Raw genomic sequence first — 20636 nt, 5'->3', positions numbered from 1 at the left:
AGATTTGCAAGAAAGCTGCGTGTGTATACACGAGTAGATGAAACAAACTTAATATGCAAATTTATCAACGACACTTTGCAAAGGCTAATGATAGTTTTGTAGATTTATATTGCACTGATTAAATAAATTTAGCACAAAATCAGTGAATTGTGTCTACTTCTGGTACCTGACAAGAATGTCGCCAGGTCTCGCAATGGTGTCCTTGTCAAAGGGAAGTAACGCAGTAACCAGACTAAAGCGCAATGTCTGTGCCGAGCTCATTTACCTCCCTTTAACAAATAGAGCCACTGCGGGCATAAACATGGATGAGCAGGGTTAGGCTGGACAACTGCAGGTCACATGCACACACACACAACTCTGGAGAATAGAACCGAGGACCACTTAAAATAATTCATTTCTATTCTGATAAAGTGTTGTCTCAAAACACCATATGAAACAAACCATAAGGCACAGAAAACCTTGTGAAAGCAAGCGAGAGAAAAGTCACAAAAGGGAGAGAATTCTGTAAAACTTACTGAGACTTGCAGCATATCCTGTTTGGTAGAATTTTCCTTATGCTGTGACTTTAGCAGAGTATGAAGAGGGCAGAAACATAACAATGAAGTATTACTAACATAGCCCAACACTGAGACAGTGAAGGTCACTGCTCCCTGACATGCACAGTCACAACACAACAACTCAGGTCGAATGTCTCTCAATGGAGCTACATTTACACACAATAAGAAAACAAATTAGTGTCCTCCAAGATAATCAACGGTCTTATGAGCTGTTACAAGACACAAATAACCATCAGTTTAACATGATAGCTGCATGCATAAGCCACAAAGTTAATCAACAAGTCTTCATATTCTACTGGAAAATGTAAAGGTATCATCACAGATTATCAATGTATAAAGTATGAAAGAAAAGGGATCCATTGCTCCTTATAGCATGCAAATAAAAGACAGATACCGTAATGTACCCATAATAGACATTATGAAAGATACCAATGAGCATCATCAACAAATTAAAATATACAATGGCACCATTACATGCTAATCATAGCAGTTATTTGTTTCAAACAAACAGTTTTACACAAATGTCTGTATAGCTAAAATAACAATGAATGCATTCTAATTATCATTTTATTGTTTACATCAACTTGTTGTTTCTTGACACAACAGTATTTTTAAATATAAAAATTATCAAGACTACACAGACATGAAATTTACATTCATGCTTGTCACAATTAGGCAAAAATTATCTGTTATTCTGGTCAGTGGATAAAAGAATATTATAATCCTTAAAAAAATTTCCACAACAATTTATTAGCAATTTATTTTCTTGCTCCAAATAACATTTCAACACCAACATACTGGTCAACAAAATTACACCACCAACTTTATAGAAATGATATAAAAAAGGATTTATGTCAAAAAATTCATAGGAACAACGTTTAACATTAAAATTTTGAGAGATACAGCTGTCAAGAAGAATTAGGAATGCTTTGCTGAAAGATGGTCTATAAAACTTCATGGATTGTTGACTATAGTGACTGGTGTGAGCTACAGAAAAGGAACACATCTAACATTTAAGGGCCGGCGCCAAAACAAGTAAACACATAGTGGTCTACATGAACACAAGGTAAGAGTGGCTGTTAGAAGGCACAAAGAGTTCAAAATATTTTTCAGGTTTGTACCTTAAAATCTGAATTTTACAAAAGAATCAGCAAATGTAAAAGAAAAAAATCAGATTATATAAAATCAAAACAATTGAAAACAATCCAATTTGAAATATAAATATTTTCAAGTTTTCTGCAATAACCAATGCATAGACCATGACACTACTGTCGAAAAGTCTGGATGGATGTTCATATAAACACAAAAAATATCACATTATCAAAAGACTGCATTAATTTTTTTGCTGTTGCTGTTGTTACAAAAATTGAAATTAAGAATGAAAAAGTATCACAGTGAATTTGAAAGACCAATTTGCTAAAATCTTTTGACATAATCCAGAACAGGAGCAAAACAAATAGAAAGGCACAGACCTCTGTTTCCCTCTGATGCAAACTCTATGATCAAGTCTGTGTGCTTAAGATCTCTGTGTAATAATTCCAATGGTCGCAGTCTTGTGGTAAGAGCTCTATGTAATACTCCCAACAGTCACAGTCTTGTGTTTAAGACCTCCATGCAATATTCCCAGTGGTCACAATCATATGTGAGAAAACCAGAAATTGCCAATGACTATTGCCAATAGTCGGTAATAGCTATTATATTACTGTGTATTTTCAGTGATGACTGTGTATAAAGTGGGACTGGAGGAACTGTGAGTGAGAGCAAAGTGCAAAGTAAGATGTGGGGCTCTTTTTGGGCCAAAAAAAGTGTGCTGCGCTACACAACATCTGCATCATGCACTGTCTATGTAGGCTCAGCACAGTTCATAGAACAAAAGATCAATAATGGTGGCATGCTGATGCCCAGCCCTCCACACATAGTACTACAATCATGAGGTCACACGGGGCTTTATGGCACTGCTCTTCGTAAGACAAGACGTTTGTTCTCGTGATGCACCATTGTGGGAAACTGACCTGACTTTCTTTAGAAAAACGTTTTGCATGCTTGGAGTTATTTTACTCTGGTCACAGATATCGAGTGCCCAAAGTATCAACTGATAGGGCAAAAAGGAGTTTTATTCTTTTGTTCATTATACCTGTCCATCATCAAGGCTTGACAGAGTGCATGCGTAAGAGGTTGTTATGGGTGTGTGAGGGGGATGAGTGGGGATTAATGCTAATTTATTTTTTTGTCAGTACTCTCCATGTTGCATGTCATATAGTCAACAGTATTTAATGACTGGAAGATGTTTCATTTGCAATAGTCTGTTTCATTTTTCCACACTGTTTACTGTTTCACGTTTCTCTGTCTCTTGTAAAAACCTGGCAGCAAACTGCGGTCATGAGTTTCTTTAATGAGACATTAACACTGTGCTGCCTAAACAACTGTTGCCATTTCTGATTCACAACACAGAGTGATATGTGATGGGATCCTCAGGCATGCTGTCTTCTGCCAAGCCATGACTGCCCACCAGAGAAATTTGTGCTAGGAGAGCAAGGAGTGCCAAAGTAGGTTAAACACCTAAAGTAATGTTTGTGGGAAGATCTCACAGCAGGAACACAATGCTGGCCTCATTTCTGGCCATTCACTTCATCTGCTCCAAGAACCTTTCAATGACCATCTTCAGTGTGCGATTGGGGGTGAGGCTTCTGTGGTCAAGTACTGTATTGGTCATAGGACTGCGATCTTTCCCACTCTCCAGCCAGGCCTGGATAGCGCTACGGTCATAAGTATACCCATCTGCAAAAGAGCAATCAGCAGATAATGAAGGGATTTGTATAAAGCCAGCAACTAAATTATAAGTACTAAGGTATAAAACTATCTTCTCTTGCCTTCATATAATAATAATAATGCAATTTACATAGAGCATTTCCCCACACAGAGATACAAGATACAAGGGGCAGTAGGAAGTGATATCAGTCCCAAAAAAAATCTGTCCAATTAAAATAACTTGCAAAACCAATGCTAAAATGCTAATGTATACTTGAAATGTATCTTTTTTAATTTTTTTTCCTAAATTAGAGAAGTTGCACGTTTGAAAAATGTTTTCAAGCTGTATTTCTGAAAAGTATGAAAGTGTGCACTCCTCTATGTGAGTTGCCAGTAGAAAGGCTCGGCATGCCCAAATCTAGCGACCTTTACTCATCTATAGGGGCGTGGCCCTACACACCATAACCGCGGCCTGACTTCCAGCCCTTGTATAACAGTGGTCGATTGGTATCCCCTTTGCTCCTATGACCAATGCCTGGTTGTGCCATTGCCCATCATAGCCTGATAATGTCTAGCCTAACCTTCACTGATCAGTATATACTGCACGTTTACTGCGATGATAATATGCCTCTCTGCTTTCACAGACCAAGTATTATCACAATAATGTCCATGTAATCAACAACAATGTACTGTGGACATTGTAAAGTAAGTCTCAAGCATAATCATTTTGTGTGCTGAATCTTATGTCTTTGGTCTCAACCTCTTCTTGTCCTGTACCAGGTATTTCCATGATGCCGTTATCTGTCCTTGCTCTTGCCACAGTGATCATGTATGTGTGCCTACTTTTCACCCCGTCATTGATTTCTCAAAGCCTCATATGGACAAGCAATTACCTAAGTCAATGGGGAGTAGTGATCAGCCAAACTATTGAGCACCAGAATAATGGACTGACCTGCAGCAATAACTGGATCTTTCATAATCTCCCGAGTGATGGGACAAAGCAGCTCATCATGACTGCTCAGGTCTGTTCAACAAAAGTAATTAAACATTCTAAAGTAGTCTTACTGCGGCGCAGTTATTGCAGTTTGTTTTTGCAGTTATGCCTTGGCACAAAGAAAATGATGAACATAAAGACATGATCTGTGCCAACAACAGAGAATTTTTTTCTTGATGATTTGATTACCCTGTACATTAACTGCTCACTGAGATTACCTTTAGCCACCAAAACACTACAAGAAATTTTTTCAAATGCAGAAAATTCAGGAAATCAGGTGAAAGTCATGTCATCAGTTTGGTTTGAAACTCATTAGAGAATTTTAACCTATTTTTATAACTTTTTAGCTCTCTCGCAATACATTTTCCTCTCACCAAAATTATCTGAAAACTAGATATGTAATATATAAATATTACAAAAATATACAAAACTATCAACTATTTTCTATTGTCAAAAAAAAAGGGTTGTAACATTTGCTTACCTGGCAGCTTTATCTCCTTTGCTTCAGACTTGGGCACCATCTGCATTTTGCTCACCTCCCGGTTTCTCAAAATTTTGTTTCTGTGACCCAATGGTGCTGCAACAACAAAACATCATTTACAAATATGACGGTTTCATCAATAATTTACGTTCAAATACAAATGCAAAATATACATTAAGGTATTAAATATTTTGCAGCATTCTTCTGTATCCAGGCAGAGATGTTCTCTGTCAACTACAAGGTGTCATTCAAAAAAGAATCATTACTAGTGTGAACATGTTTTGGCTGGTTGCAAGTACAATGTACTGTGACTAATGGTATCTCTTTAATTGAGATGACTGTACAATCGGGAAGTAAAGTGTTTATTAATCTTCCTTTTCATTGGTTTAGTCTAAGAAATACATTTAATATTGCATAATTCAAAACTATATATCCTTATTTTTTTATTAGCACGTTCAATATTTTCATCCAATAAATATTTAAAGTTTTAGCAAACTTTTTCAAAGAAAAAAGTTTCAAAACAATCAGCCCCTCAAGCAAAGACTGATAATAGCCAACTCAACAACCTCTTCCCTGGATTTCTAAAGTGAAGCCACATTTTAGTGGACATCCTGCCTGGCAAAGCAAGTCTTCAGGATAAATACTTTGACTCACCAACACCAAGAATTGTCTCTAGATCAGAGGAGGTCAAAGCCAGCAACTCAGAACCATCGATGATATTTTCACGGAATCTGTCTTGATACTGCTCCAGCCCAAAGGTTGCAAGCCAAGCAACCACATCATCTACAGTCCAGTTCTCCATGGCACACACAGGGTTTGCAGAGCTTGTCGGTTTCACATCCTCCTCAGGAGCTTCATAACCCATCAAACCTTCTGTAGTGAAACATAAGCAAAATGAAATTTAAGAATCAAGCTCGTCCATTAACAAAACATTTAGTTCAGTTTTAAATTTGAAAATCATTAAATCATTGTCAACAATAAAGCATTAGTCATGCTATTCTTTACCATTTCACCTCAAGAAAATGGAAAAACAAAAGTCTTGCTGACTTTACCCCTCGTCTCCATTTCCCTAAACTTTGCAACATTCTTCAAGTCTTATTGTCCTCCAACCCATATCACCATCATTACTGATGTTCCCTCAAGTACTATGCATGATATCAGTTGCAAAATCATGATATTATGCAAAGTAAGAACATCTTGTGTCCACCTCATGTAAACCACCGTACGAAAATGACAGGTGAGACTCTTTAGCAGTGTTGTCCATAGGAATGGGAATCCCATGGGAATCCCATGGGAAACGTCCCATGGGACGGGATGGGATGGGACAGCACACATTTGTATTTCCCATGGTAGTCGATACTTGATATTGCAAAATAAATTTACTGTTATTTCATTCATCAAGGATTTAAATCTTTCCTCTGAATCATCTATTGTATGTGAAGTAGCAGGAATTATAGAACAAAAGCCGAAAAGTGGTTTTCAGTGTTGTCCATAGGATTGTTAATACCATAGGGAATCCATGGGAAACATCCCGTGGGATGGGACGGGATGGGACAGGCATAAATTGCCATGGGATGGGATGGGACGGGATAGAAAAATATGTCCCATGGACAACCCTGCTCTTTAGTCTCTTTTATCTCTGACTCACATATATGTATGCACACACACTTGTACACACATGCACACCTCTATGTGTATACTGACACACGTGCACACATGCACACACATAGTTATAAACACAACAGAAAACAAAGTAGATCTATCTACCCATAATATGACTGGTATCTGTTAGCTTCCAAATCTTAACAGTTCGATCAATGGACCCTGTGGCTAGCAGTCTGCCATCTAAAGAGAAAGCACAGCAGCTGACAAACCTGCAACAGATGGCTAATAAGAATGCGCAGCTCTCTACAAACTATGGTTTACTACAGTACATAACTCTCTAAAGAAAACACAAAACCAAAACAAAGCAAAACTAGCAGTAGGTAACACACTATTGCTAACAGTCAGCTAGATTTCACATGTTTTTTTAAATACTGAAGGTTCATTTCTGCAACTCTTATCATTGTTACCCTCAGCAGACATGTTGTTTACTATCTTCTAAATAATGTGAGCATCTGACATCCCGATCCCCGAGAACTGTTCAATTTTTTTTTTTTAAATTCAAACAGTGAAAATAAATCCTATCCAATGCATGTCAATTTTTCTTCAGATAACAGCATAAAAGTGTTCCCATTGAGTTTTTACCTGTTGTGAGCATCTATGGTGAACAAAGGTATGCCTCTCACCTGCCACATAGGAAACAGTACATCCTAAATATAGCATTCAGCGCTGATCACTGTCATTACAACCTTAAAATAGTTTCCTATGCTGGTCACTGTCAACAAGTTATACTCAAATACCGAAATAAAAAATGACATGGAATCAAAAGTCCACAATATTACTTAAATTTAAAAAAAGAATTTTTAAATAGTAACAGTACTTGAATTATTAGAACTACTACTTACTGGGTCCCACAAACGTACAGTCTTGTCCAAAGATCTGCAACATGCAAGTTCTTTATGCGAAAATATGGTTTATCCTAAAATCAGCAACATACATGTTCATTATGTGAAAATAGGCGTTATGCTAAGATCAGAATCCGCAAAATACACGTTTTTATGCAAAGCACATATAACCAAAATAATGTATATTTTCGAAACTGGCACATTTCATCTCAGCCAATGGCATCAAATAAGAGCACACAAAACTTGGCTACAATCGAGACTAATTATCACAAAATAATAGAAGCAGCTTTATGTTGAATTCATTCACAGTTTTGGAAGTTTGTTTGCTGATTTTATTTTAAACTTTTTTTAATCCATGTAATAAAAAGAAATCATGGGTTAACAAGGATAATTCTGAGTAGATATCTTAAGATAAAATATCTTAAAATTCTTAAGGTTATACACCTTAATATATCATGCAGAAGAAAATTAAAAGAACATTATTAAATGTTTTTAAAACACAGCATAAATGATCCGTTACCAACATGTGGCACAACAGCTGACTGCTCTCTACAATCCTTTTCTTCTCTCTTAAAAACAGGGTTACAAGCAAAACATGACATCTCTCAGCACTAAAAACTCAATTATACTTTTATATTAGTATAAAATATTTTTATATTAGTATTAATCTATTACACATTTCTATAAACCTACCACACATAGCTGTACAAATACTTACCCAGAGGCAAGAATAGTTCCTGAGGGGTTGAAGGCACAGGATGTGACCGTGTCCGAGTGTCCAGGCAAAGTATTGTGACACTTAAGAACAACATCTGCGACACAAGATAATATCTTAATTCTAACATTTTAATAACTTTAATAATGCTTCTGAGCAAAATAGAGGACAAGAGTAATTCATTTTATAAAAATAATCATATGAAAAATAATAGCATACAGAACAGCTATAACACTTTTTAAAACACAGAAACCAAGAAAATATGGCAATATTGGCTGATATGTTTCAAAATTTATACTAGTTTCTTTTTTAATCTCTCTCTTTTATAATGAATGACACCCACTTCTTAACATTTACCAATGTGCAGCATGTGAATCAATATGAAGCACTAGTCTGGCAACATCAAATTTTGTTGAGAACAAAGCAGCAGCATCCAAGTACTAGCTGATCTGTCTCCCTCTAGCTGCATGGCCACAAGCTAATGAAGCTAAGGATTAGCACAGATGTACAGAGTAGCTTTCGATCTGAAAACTCATCATAATAAGAACCTAATAACACATCTGAGTCCAGGAAGTAGCATGTCAATGCTTTCTTGTCAACAGGAGCTGAACCTGATCAAATGTCAGCAGGTAGAATGCCAGCAAGAAACTAAATCTGACCAGGGGACTTAATCCAAGACAAAATAGCAACAGGGGACTTAACAATAACAATAACAACCAACTTTATTAGTCCCAATGGGCAATTTAAGGTTCAGATCTCTTCTCGGGAAACTCTCTGTATGTGACACCTGTTTGCAGGGCTGGGTGCCAGGTGTTTTCTCTGGGTACTCCTGTTTCTTTCCGCCTCCCTCTCCCCCCATAGTGTGAAATCGGTGCAAGGTGGAAGCACTTTCCTACTAAATAAACCAACCAACAGGGGACTGAGCAAGAGGGAACAGGTCAAAACATATTTCTCAACAATATCCAACAGCGTGTGTCAATTGACAGACCGACAGCTACCAGAAAGTGAGAGAACTCTTGTTCAACATTTAACCAGCTTAAAATGATGACAATAATACAACTTTTTTAGAATAAGGTATTTAGACCATATACCTGCTGAGCCAACCGGTGCTGTGAAAATCCACAGTTTAATCAAATTGTCTTTACCGCTTGTTGCCAGAAGAAAATTGGCTATTCCACTCTGTGGGTTTCCTGTGGGAAAAGAATTGAAATAAAGATTTCAAAAGCACAAAGTCTGGTGTATACAAAGCTCATGGAGATTCTTCTTCTTCCTGTCTACTCTCACAAGTCTCTTTCTTTCGTGCCTGCACCCATGGATAGGGAGACAGAAATTATTAATTTGTATGTTGTGTGTACTGAGAGGAAAGAATAACCAAACTCAACCACAAGATTAAGATAAGAAAATTATTTGTTGTAAACAAATGCTAAAATATGTAAAACTACACAATCGCAAACATGAAAAGACCTGCTTATACGATCAAAATACAAAAAGACACATCACAATGAATGCAACATAAGTCTGAACTTAAATGAACACACTTGCTGAGCCATAAGTAGGTGAAAATTCACAGCATGTGACCCCAAGGTCATGGCCTTCCACCTCTAGAAAGAGGTATCGGCCATGTCCAAAGCAGGCGTCCCACACATGGAGGTCACCATAGGTGCTGCCAGACACTAGGTAATTATTATCAGGACTGTAAGCTAGTGCCACAACAGATTCTTCATGGCCTGAAAATGACCTGCAACAAGGACCAAATATTTATTACTTCTATTCTCCATTTCAAACTTTAACTTATCAAGAATGTCGACATTGACTTTGCTACCCTAGTGCACACAAAATTCACTTTATTTGAAATAAATCATAATATATAAACAATATATATGACAGGCAAACAAAACAAAACTATGATTATAGATCAAAATATGCAAAAATTAACCTTTTATACAAGACTACTTTTTGACACACCACTATTTTATAAATCAAAAAAAAAATGAGCATCTCTAATGGACTTTCCAAAACTAGTTCTCTACACACTGTTACACAAGGAACGGGATCAAAACCAGATAAGACGGTGAATTTAATGGAGGTGGAGGTGGAAAATACTGAAGACCTTTGCATCAGCAAGTGTGAAAACTGCTATTTGCAGAGTCAGAAATATCTTCTGCAACTATTTCATAATTATTTAGCAATGAAGCTATCAGATGGTCTTGATATTTGATTTCCATATCAGTTTGTCCATTTTCCTCTTCATTGGAATCCACCATTTGCAATAGCTAAAGGAGGCTACTCATTTTGGAAACGTGAGGTTAAAGGTTTGTGGAGTTACATCCCATTATGACTGATCATTTTTAATGCATTTTTTTATATAAAAGTGGTTAATTTTGTCAGGCAAACAATATGTCTGACACTCAAAAGCACAAGTAGGCAAAAGAACATTTGTGCCACAAGTGAAGAAGTGATAAAGCTTGTTGCTCTGGAATCCACAAAAATACTCCCGAGTCCAAACATTTTTTTTCAAAATCTAAACCAGATAGAAGGACAAAAGAGATTAGTAAAGCATAAAATCACAGAAATCAACTGTTCCTACACCCAACCATCCTGAAAGTACACTTTTGTGTCAATTCAAATGAGGTCCAATGGAATTTTCAAAGGGGGAACACAGACTGTCATTCTTTGATAGTCTTGTTCTGCAGACAGTAGATTGGTAAATGGTCACACCTCCAGTTGAGATAAATGAACATTACTCACGGAAATTAAAAACAGCTGTAATCCATTCAACAGGCTCCAGAATGATGCCAAAAAATGTGAAAGTATAATTCCACTCACTGTCATATAATGTAAACAGCATGAACACAATCATCACCTAGTTTCATACAAGTCTTTCTGAATAAAATAAAACTTTAAGAAATGACTTGGTGTTATACTGGATGAGGCACATCAGTTGTAATGAGTGATACATGTTTCACAATATGATGAAATTTTCCTGATTCTGTTGAAGATTCAAGTATGCAAATACTTGAAGACGCCAGCATAAAAACACATGTCCACACTGTATTGTTCATCCTATGCCACCATTTTTCTTTGTAACACAAACTGCTCAGTAGTTAATAAATTGTAGATTATAAGGTTTAAACTCTGTTGCTTTTCAAGTATTTCACATTCACAAACACTTATTCAGATACTTGCTAGAGTCTTTCTGAGTGTATTACTGGTATACTGGGGAATTACTGGTATTTTACCAATACTTTAATCATTTATTACTGGTGTATTACTGCAGTGGCATAGGAACCAGGGAGGTAAGCGAGGAGCTGCCCCCACAAAAGATACTGAGAAGGCAAGAATGTGAACGTCGTTCACTGTCAGCATAAAGTTTGCCCCAACACCCAGCATCTTCAGTTCATTGAGTGAATCAAAGCATCCTTAGAAGCTTATCATGTTAATTGAGCATCCCTAGGAGTTTAAATATGTTCCTTTGCTGTAGAAGGCTTTGCATGTATAGTCATGCTTGATGCCATTTTTGCAGTGAAAGGAGGGTTGTGATAAGAAATTTCAGAAACTTTCCATCAAAGTCACTTTCTTTATGGTCTAAGGAATACAGCCATGTTCGGAAATGACAGCTACAGTAACTATATAATTTTTTTATATTTCATATCTGCATAAAAATAGTGTGTCATGCATGCACACACGAGCGCTACCGTGTAGGCACAGATGATCAACTATATAAGTGTATAAGAGTTAGAATGTGTTAATAAACATTAATAATGCTGCCACTGTATCACTTACCTAATCAACTTCTTTGTAGCTACCTCCCACATGCATATGGTATTGTCATCACTTCCTGATACAATGTGACTTGAGTCTGGTGAGAATCGACACACACGAATGCTGTTCTTGCTTGGGTGCTGCAGAATGGCAGTGATTTCATATGCTTTCACATCCCATAATATTAGCTTGCCATCAGTGGAGCATGTTGCAAGTATTGACCCAAAAGGTGAAAAGACACAACAATGGATGTTATATGAGTGGCCTAGCAAAGGGGAACTCTGATGTTCAGAAAAATCATCAAGACTCCAGAGCCGAAGAGTTTTATCACCTGAGCCAGTAGCCAATCGGTCATGTGTAAAAGAAAGACAAGTGATGTCTCCTGAATGCGCAGTGATTGTGTGAATGAGACTTGCAACCATGTTGCTTGCTGGCATCATTGGAGGTCTGACAGCAACAAAACATCAAATATATTTAAATGTCATCAACATAACCCAAAATAATAAAATGTAACAAACTCTCAATACAAATATGCCACATAGTATCAATAGTTTTTTTGTGTAATTAAGTAAATATATTTTAAAAGATATCACAACTCGTATAGACTGTGATAGGCAAAGGTCACAAATATACAGTGATTTTACAACTGTTTTTGAGACCAACATCCATTCTCATTAGGTTTGTGTGATTTTCCTTTTTTAGTAAAGTGCTTTGGGCCTGCCTTTAATGGTGGGGAAAAGCGCTTTACAAATCAACATATTGTTATTATATGATAAAAATTTTGTAATTTTAGCCTTGTCTACAGTATTTGCACATCAAATATGTCCTGATGATGCCAAGTGGTGCTTTCAATCAACGTGATGTGATTTCCCTCAATCAAAAGATTCATGTAAATGGTTTTAGCAAGAAAATATCATTAATATATATTATATATCTATTCATTGTGCTGTAACTATTTAAATGACAGAATCGATGTCATACTGATTGCCAAAAGAGTTATTAAATAATACAGACACCAAACACAACACATAAACCTACAAGGAACTGGACCTGCGGAAAGCCTTGCACCAAAGTAAAACTCAAAGTGACCAACGGCAAATTTTCCCCTCTACAAACACAACTATTATGCACGCACTTTTCTGTGTTATCCGTATCCTTGTCTATATTCTGCAGCAGTCATGTGGTGTAGTGTCATCGCACACGATCATTGCAACACCGCCAGACGATCACGATAACAGTGATGACCCAATGTTAGCCATTGAGGACAGTGAGCTATGGGGCCTACTTCAGAGACTTTCACAATCTATGCCCCTACCTGTGGATATACACAATAAATATTACCATCCTTAGTACAGATAGTAGTGCGTAGCTTGGTACTATGAAGAAAGGTCACAAATCAGTAGCCATGTTCAGCTCACTAATAATGTTTGCAAGTCACAACCCGCATCGTGCCCCGCCCCCGCCATTGTTCACGTGACATGTTGTGCGGTCAGCGTCACGAGTTGTTAGCCACAGTTTCGCACTAAGAGGCCGCTTGTCTACTAGAAGTGATTTGTTTGTTTGTTGTTTCACGCTTCCCCTTCCACCATAAGTCAACTTTTGTTTGACGTTTTAAACACACTCTGGGAGTTTTTACTTTAAATTCATGACCTGACTTATTTTTCAATTAAATCTTGTAAATTGTTTACCTGTCGTCTTGGAAACGTACTAATGATTCCATTGACTGTGACCTCTGACACATCTCCGCAGGATGCGCCGATAATTTGTGTGTACACTGCCACACGTAGGTGGTCATGAAAGCCCCTAGATTCACAGGAGTCAGTGCTTTATGATACAGGCCGAGATGTTGGAGTAATGTGTAATAATTTAAATAAACCAGCAGTAAATTCCTCGCTCATCCATCGATCAGTACTAATAAATAATCCACTGACCATGCATGTGTGTGTGTTGTGGTTGCTGGTCTGGGAGGCCGGTCGACTCAACTACAGCCGATAGTCGATCCGACCATATGGATCCAATCCATCCATGTGATGATTCGATCATAAAATAAATTTTGATTTAATCGATCTCCTTTATCAGCGTTGGTTGACTTGCGTGCGTGTTTAATTTTATATTTTATATATAATTTTATTTAAATAATATGTATAGGAAGCTTCCAATCGTTGGTCAATACACCAGGCATCAAAGCTTGCACAATACACCTTACGTTTGTGTGTGCGTCCCAACCTCTTCCCCACCCATATCCACAAGATGTTTGTCTCACCTTGTACAAAAGTAACGCTAAAAACGTGTGATTAAAAGAGAAATTACCAATCACAATTTGAATGTTTCCATATAACAATACAAATGTAATGCTCTTTTATACATGCACTTTTCTATCATAACTGATAACTGCAAGTAATGTGGTTGGGTCATCTGACACGATCATTGCAACACCGCCAGCACGTGGTCCTTTCCTCTGTACACCTGCGCCCACAGACGACTATTTTGAATAGTAACTAATTTTGTAATCGGTGGTCTAATCGACTTTTCTGCTGTGGAATGGACTCCTGACTGAAATGTAACCGACTATGGGCAGTGGTCATCTGTGTACTAGCTGATTACCGCTATTTCAAATTTGTTGGGTTCGTTATGTTCGAATGTTCCAAGAATTCTTCTATCTGTTAACGCCAGTTCGGGTCACTCGTACCATTGACGTCTCCGATCCTTCTCCTTTCACCCTCCCTCACTCCTTCCCTCCCAATGTTGGATTCAGTCCCCCATAGAGTAGTAATCTCACCAATGAACTGCACTGAGATACTACGTAACTGAATGAACTGTATTACACGTAAGGCAACAGGTCTTTGAGTTGGTCTTTGCACTGGCTAGATCGCAGCATATGACAGAAATATGTTTGATATTGAAATGAATGGGAAAAAATGTGAATTTGTGACAATTATTTCCCTGAAGTCATGATGTTTCACGTTGCGCAGCTTGACAAGGTGTCGATCCTGTTATCAGTACAGGTGGCTCTACACACACTTCATACACGCTCTCAACACACTTCATACACGCTCAACACACTTTATACACGCTCACAACACACTTTATACACGCTCTCAACACACTTCATACACGGTCTCAACACACTTCATACACGCTCTCAACACACTTGATACACGCTCTCAACACACTTCATACACGCTCTCAACACACTTCATACACGCTTACAACACACTTTATACACACTCTCAACTCACGTGTAACACTGCCAGTTTTAGTTTGAGACCTGGTCTCCAAGTGTGACAAAATAAGGTGAATGAGAAACAACAACAACGTCACAGTTGAGAAACCAATGCATTTGATTTGAAAGGCAGTGACTTGTCATACTTAGTAACCTGCAATTCTTGAACCTCGAACTTCAGCTGAATGTTTGCTTTTAGCTTGAAGCGACACAGGTGCGAGAAGTGGGATGACAGATCAGGCCGGGCATGCACACCTTGCTGTCTGTGGTGACAGTCCTGTCACACAAGGCGCCCTCACCTGCAAAAATATAATAAAATTACAACCAAGCTGTCATTTTAGATACGTATAGTGAGCCTGCTGTCTGTGATGACAGTCCTGTCTGTTGTCTGTGGTGACAGTCCTGTCTGTTGTCTGTGGTGACAGACCTGTCTCCCGGTTCCTACGCCGCTACATTGTCATTGTGAGTTCAGAACAAAGTGTAAAAAAAAAATAATAATAGCGTGTAGAGTAGAAATTACTGAGCAATCATAATCACATAATCACATAGTCACATAGTCACATAGTCACATAATCACATAGTCACATAATCACATAATCACATAGTCACATAGTCACATAATCACATAGTCACATAGTCACATAATCACATAGTCACATAGTCACATAGTCACATAGTCACATAGTCACATAATCACATAGTCACATAGTCACATAGTCACATTGTCACATAGTCACATAATCACATAGTCACATAATCACATAGTCACATAATCACATAGTCACATAGTCACATTGTCACATAGTCACATAGTCACATAGTCACATAATCACATAGTCACATAGTCACATAGTCACATAGTCACATAATCACACAGCGGAAAGAATTGAGACTCTTGATAGATGAGTGTAGGATACTAGGAGCGTCCTATCCTGAAAACCGTGACACGTGTATTTCAGGGTTACGCCCAGGGTTCAGATCTCGTCTCGTCTCTGTATATGACACCACGCAACCAAGCCAGGGGAGCAGGAGGAGTACAGGTAGACAACTGACCGACTTGCTGTGCACACGCAGGACAACACCCGCATGGGTCGCCGCCGGTCACCAGGACGGAGGGCGGGGGGCAGTCTGGGCGGAGACACAAGATGACTGCGCATGTCAGGGGGGTGCAGGTTGTGTCCAGCTGGCGAGGTGCAGCTCCCGTGCCGCACACCAGCAGGGCCAGCAGCCACAATGTTGTCGTCGTCATCTTAAGGCTGAGGAGAAACGAAAGAAACGATATTTCACTGAAGCGTGCGACGAAAACAGGTTTCTTGTCCACTCGGGTCACGTGACTTCAGGGCTTATCACGGGAAGACAAGAGGAATGACGGATGGGGCGGGGTGGCGGGAATGTTTAGTGGAGGTGTAAAGCCCGTGTCACAAGACTAGACGCAGTCAAATGGAGCAGACAGTAAACAAATACAAAAATCAACTTAGTTTGCAAGGAGCACTTTCACTGCAGGGTTGGAGGCGGCCGTGGTGATGACATTCTTCTGCAAAGAACTTTGGTCTGTCTTCACACGAACCATGAAAATTGACTTCTCTGACTGCGTCACTACTTGTTATCTATTTATCTTGTTAGCTGGTGCCACCAGATGTTTGGCACACTAGCTGCTATCTGCTCCTAGAGTATGTTACCATGTAATGTGTCATATGTACCTGTCAGCACACAACACTGCATGCCAGACCCTGCTGACTGTCCCTTGATACCCTGGGTACACATCAAGCCACCCTAATATGCTCACCGGATCCCTTGAGGTCCTGGGTACACATCAAACCACCCTAATATGCTCACAAGGTCCCTTGAGGCTTTGGGTACACATCAAGCCACCCTAATATACTCACCAGTTGCCTTTAGAGCAGTCACACCTAGCCCCGTGCTGACCACATCACATGTTGACCATTTCCTGATTCCCCAGGTACATGTATTTGTCTTTCGTTCCACGGCCTGTTCGTTCGCTTGTCGCCCCCGCAAACTGTTCTTGTCGTGTATTCATGAACACGTGACATGAACGTTGACCTGTCCTTGCGGTGCCAGAACATATCCTGTAAACTCTCGTGAACTGTTAAAAACCCAGACAACTCTGTGAGTTTCACCAGCAGCACTTCATCAGAGGGCATCAGATGGTGAAATGGAGAGAATGTCTAACAGGCTGAGGGGATCGGGTCTCCTGGAGTTCATTTCTGACTTGTGTCCTGTTTCCACTTGGATGACCCTGTTGGATCTTTATGTTCACGTGTTCACTCTGCTGCGTTTGCTTCCCTCGTCTGTCTCGCAGTTGGATTGTATGTAGCTTGTATGTAGGTCCTTTTGAAGTGAGACTGGTTGGCTGGACTCCCTTCTGGTGTGCTTCACTCACCTGAGCACGTGACGGTCACCTTTTTGTTACTTAGTATGATAACATTTCTTAATATTCTCACGATTTCTTAATACACTTTCAATCTTCTCCTGATGTCAGCCCGAGTTTTCTGGAGTTAAATGTGCAGTGATGGATCTTTACTGTAAGAAGACAGCGAGTCTTGGCTTTGTTCTTCCCACTACCTCGGTCTGTCTATCTCCTGGATCTTGTTCCGTGCATTGAGCTCGCCTGTACAAATTAAATTATTTGATTATTAGATTCTTCTAGAATGTCCACGTGGTGTAGGTTTTATTACTTGTGAACAAGACCAGTCTCAAAGGAAGATGTGCTGAACATTTTCAGAAAAAAAATGAATGCAGTTGTTCTTTAAGTAGACTGAAAGGTGGGAGGAGAGAGGGAGAGTCAAAGCGGTGGACACTATGTGTTCCTCAGTAATTCTCGTTGAACTGGCCTCCGCTCGTCTTTCCCAGTCACGTGACCCCAAAGTTGCCAGAAGTGTGCTTTAGAGGCGTCACCATGGAGATTACTGTCCCTTAAAAGCCCTTCAGCTCGCTGCCGATGAGATCGATTTGAATAAAAAAAATCAGCTCAGAAATATCTGAGCGGGAATTCTTGTATTTTCCAGATGAAGCTTACAAGAGGAAGTCTGAGCTACAGCTTCCACACATCTTCCAAAAGACACTAACCAAAGTAGGGAACCAAACAATTGTTAAATAAACAAACGAAGACATCTGAAGGTGTTTGCGATGAAAGGATGATCTTGATGTGTGGTCTGTAGGCTCGAGGTAGAAGGATGGGCTTGAGGTGTGAGGCAGAAAGATGCTTTGTGGTATGAAGAATGTGGGAGGTAGGTAATCGTCTTGGAGTAGGAACTAGCAGCAAACTCAAACCATCAACTGTTTGTGTGGACAAAGTCTTCTAAAGTCGAGTAAACACTGAGGACAACTGTCATTTATTTGTTGCTGTGTCCAGTCACTGTTTCCATTGCGACAGGAACAGAGAAAAGAAAGAGCCTCGGGTGTATGGTGTTACATAACTATCAGTGTATCTACGCTGCTCTGTCTTTCCTTACTCCCTTCATCATTCGTCATTACTCATTTCACAGAATACCTGTCAACTCTCAGGTGTTTATGTGGTAGACCAGGATCAGTGATACTCTGAGAACCATCTTGTTAACCGCAGTTCTTGTCAACAGTATATTTTTCTGATTCTTCTGTTCTTCAATATGATGTTCCACCCGGTGTTGGCGGAAGGAAACCTAAAAGCTTTCTGCTCGACATGTTTTGTTGTGGTGGTGTGCAATAATACATATTTCCCAGCAATAATATCCACGTCTGGAGGTCACCATTTGTAGTTTGTGGAAGAATGCCTGCAAGACCGGGAGTTTCTGTGTTTTGACAGGAGCACGCTTGAACAGCTCTTCCTTGGCGCATCCTGATGGGGCAGCAGCTACATCAGCAGGAGTTGTTCCTGACTTTCAGAATGTATTTGACAGTCTGGCACAAAGGCTGCGGATGTGTTTGATGATGTGAAGTGACTGTGTGATGGAGGGAGGGAGTAGTCACAGTAGTGGGGCTAACTATAAACACTGAGCTCAGTCCTCACAACACTCGCCAGGTGCACCATGCCCTCGTGACTTGTCCACCATGTCTAGTGTTGTTGTTGCTTTCTGTGCGTGTCGCCATTTGGCCTTCTCGCATGAAAGATCACAGTTTTCACGCTCCACATGTCTCCGATGCCCTTTTCCGCTTGGCGCGCCAGACTCCAATCACTTCCGGTGACGTGGAATCACGTGAAAGGCGGAACCTTCCACATGGCCTGTCACCTACAGGAACTGGAAATGAGTGGCCATACTAACACTTGCACTTCTCTCTCCACTCTTCCTTCTCTCCTCTCGTCCTCTCTTCCCTAGATAAAGGCCATGTGTACTTTCTTCTTCGTCTAACACTTTTATCTACATGTAGCTTGTACTGCTACCTACATGTAGCTGCTACATTTACCTACATATAACTTATACTCCTACCTACATGTAGCTGCTACATTTACCTACATATAACTTATACTTCTACCTACATGTAGTTGCTACATTTACCTACATATAACTTATACTCCTACCTACATATGTAGCTGCTACATTTACCGACATATAACTTATACTCCTACCTACATGTAGCTGCTACATTTACCTACATATAACTTATACTTCTGCCTACATGTAGCTGCTACATTTACCTACATATAACTTATACTCCTACCTACATGTAGCTGCTACATTTACCTACGTGTACCTTGTATTTTTGCCGCCATTTAAAGTGGAAAACTTCAACAAATTACTGTTCAATGTTGATAATTAGGTTGTTAACGTTTTAGCTATAAATAGCACATAAACCACTTCCACTTGACTGTTAACTTGTTAGTTGTAGACTGCACTTGAGTTTTATTGTTGATATTTTAGTTATAAACATCACATCAGTTTTATTGTAAATATTTTAGTTATAAACATTACATCAGCTTTATTGTTGATATTTTAGTTATAAACATTACATCAGCTTTATTGTAAATGTCTGTAAACTGCACACAAACTGCTCTTTAGTTTTATTGTTCACTTTATAATCCACACTTTTATTATTGTTAACTTTTCAGTTAGAAATTACACTTCAGTTGCACTGTTAACTTGTTAGTTATAAACTTTATTTTGTTGGTCTCTGAATCCTTCTCTTCTCCGCTTCTTTCGCCTTCGTCTTTTCTCCGTCAGCTCCATCGTCTGTCCTATCATCGCCTGTCAGCGCTGACTTACAAGAGTTAGCAGTTCAAGAACAGAAAAGCATCGTCCAAAAAATGAGGATTTCAGTCCGGGGGACTGACTGCTACATAAAGTGTAGCATCGTGGGTATGATGACTGATACATCTCCATGTTGTGCTCTGTATTTCTGACTGCTACATAAAGTGTCATGAAAAGCATCATGGGTAGACTGATGACTGATACATCTCCATGTTGTGCTCTGTATTTCTTGTAAGTCATAGTACGTGAGAGATTACATTTTCAAACTGCTGGGACTATGATGTCTAAATATAAGATTATCAAAACCTTTACAAACGTCTTCTTTAGAGGAATACAAGCGTGCGAATGTCAACACAATGCCCATCTGTAAACTTAATCTTTTATTTCATTATTTGACAATATCAGGGGGGGGAGGGCTTTCCAGTGGGGGGGGGGGGATTTTTTAGTGCACATTTTGTAGACTGAG

General features: G+C 39.1%; 1 protein-coding gene and 1 long non-coding RNA gene across 7 annotated transcripts; both read right to left on the bottom strand.

Moving 5' to 3' along the window:
* Positions 1-686: 686 nt before the first annotated feature.
* Positions 687-13231, bottom strand: LOC112556506 (WD repeat, SAM and U-box domain-containing protein 1-like). 4 transcript variants are annotated; one of them, XM_025225585.1, is made up of 12 exons: positions 12803-13231; positions 11786-12211; positions 9541-9740; positions 9094-9192; positions 8006-8099; positions 7288-7321; positions 7028-7068; positions 6548-6654; positions 5435-5653; positions 4781-4876; positions 4258-4329; positions 687-3335 (listed from the first exon to the last, which is right to left on the bottom strand). In XM_025225585.1, the coding sequence occupies exons 2-12, from the start codon at positions 12202-12204 to the stop codon at positions 3181-3183; spliced, it is 1536 nt and encodes a 511-aa protein (XP_025081370.1). In that variant the 5' UTR covers positions 12205-12211; positions 12803-13231; the 3' UTR covers positions 687-3180. The 4 variants fall into 4 exon arrangements, with proteins under 4 accessions (XP_025081370.1, XP_025081369.1, XP_025081368.1 ...); XM_025225584.1 differs by having other exon boundaries at positions 12900-13231; XM_025225583.1 differs by having other exon boundaries at positions 13080-13230.
* A 1850-nt stretch (positions 13232-15081) lies between these two features.
* On the bottom strand, positions 15082-17020 carry LOC112556508. 3 transcript variants are annotated; one of them, XR_003097748.1, is made up of 3 exons: positions 16874-17020; positions 16041-16243; positions 15082-15286 (listed from the first exon to the last, which is right to left on the bottom strand). It is a non-coding gene; the product is annotated as an uncharacterized LOC112556508 (long non-coding RNA). The 3 variants fall into 3 exon arrangements; XR_003097747.1 differs by lacking the exon at positions 16874-17020 and adding an exon at positions 16462-16608; XR_003097746.1 differs by lacking the exon at positions 16874-17020 and having other exon boundaries at positions 16041-16432.
* Positions 17021-20636: the final 3616 nt, after the last annotated feature.

The sequence above is a fragment of the Pomacea canaliculata genome, linkage group LG2 (assembly GCF_003073045.1).
Source record: "Pomacea canaliculata isolate SZHN2017 linkage group LG2, ASM307304v1, whole genome shotgun sequence".
NCBI classification, from domain to species: domain Eukaryota; kingdom Metazoa; phylum Mollusca; class Gastropoda; order Architaenioglossa; family Ampullariidae; genus Pomacea; species Pomacea canaliculata.
The sequence above is the reverse complement of the archived record's forward strand: the minus strand, read 5'-3'. Positions and strand labels throughout refer to the sequence as shown.

What these genes read in the sequence shown, in the direction of transcription:
- LOC112556506 (XM_025225583.1), bottom strand. Translation starts at nt 13,108, where the DNA reads ATGGTAATATTTATTGTGTATATCCACAG. An exon ending in CTGTACGTTTGTGGGACCCA is followed by an intron (nt 7,069 to 7,287) that starts GTAAGTAGTAGT and finishes CCTATGTGGCAG; the next exon opens with GTGAGAGGCATACCTTTGTT. An exon ending in AGAGACAATTCTTGGTGTTG is followed by an intron (nt 4,877 to 5,434) that starts GTGAGTCAAAGT and finishes TTGTTGTTGCAG; the next exon opens with CACCATTGGGTCACAGAAAC.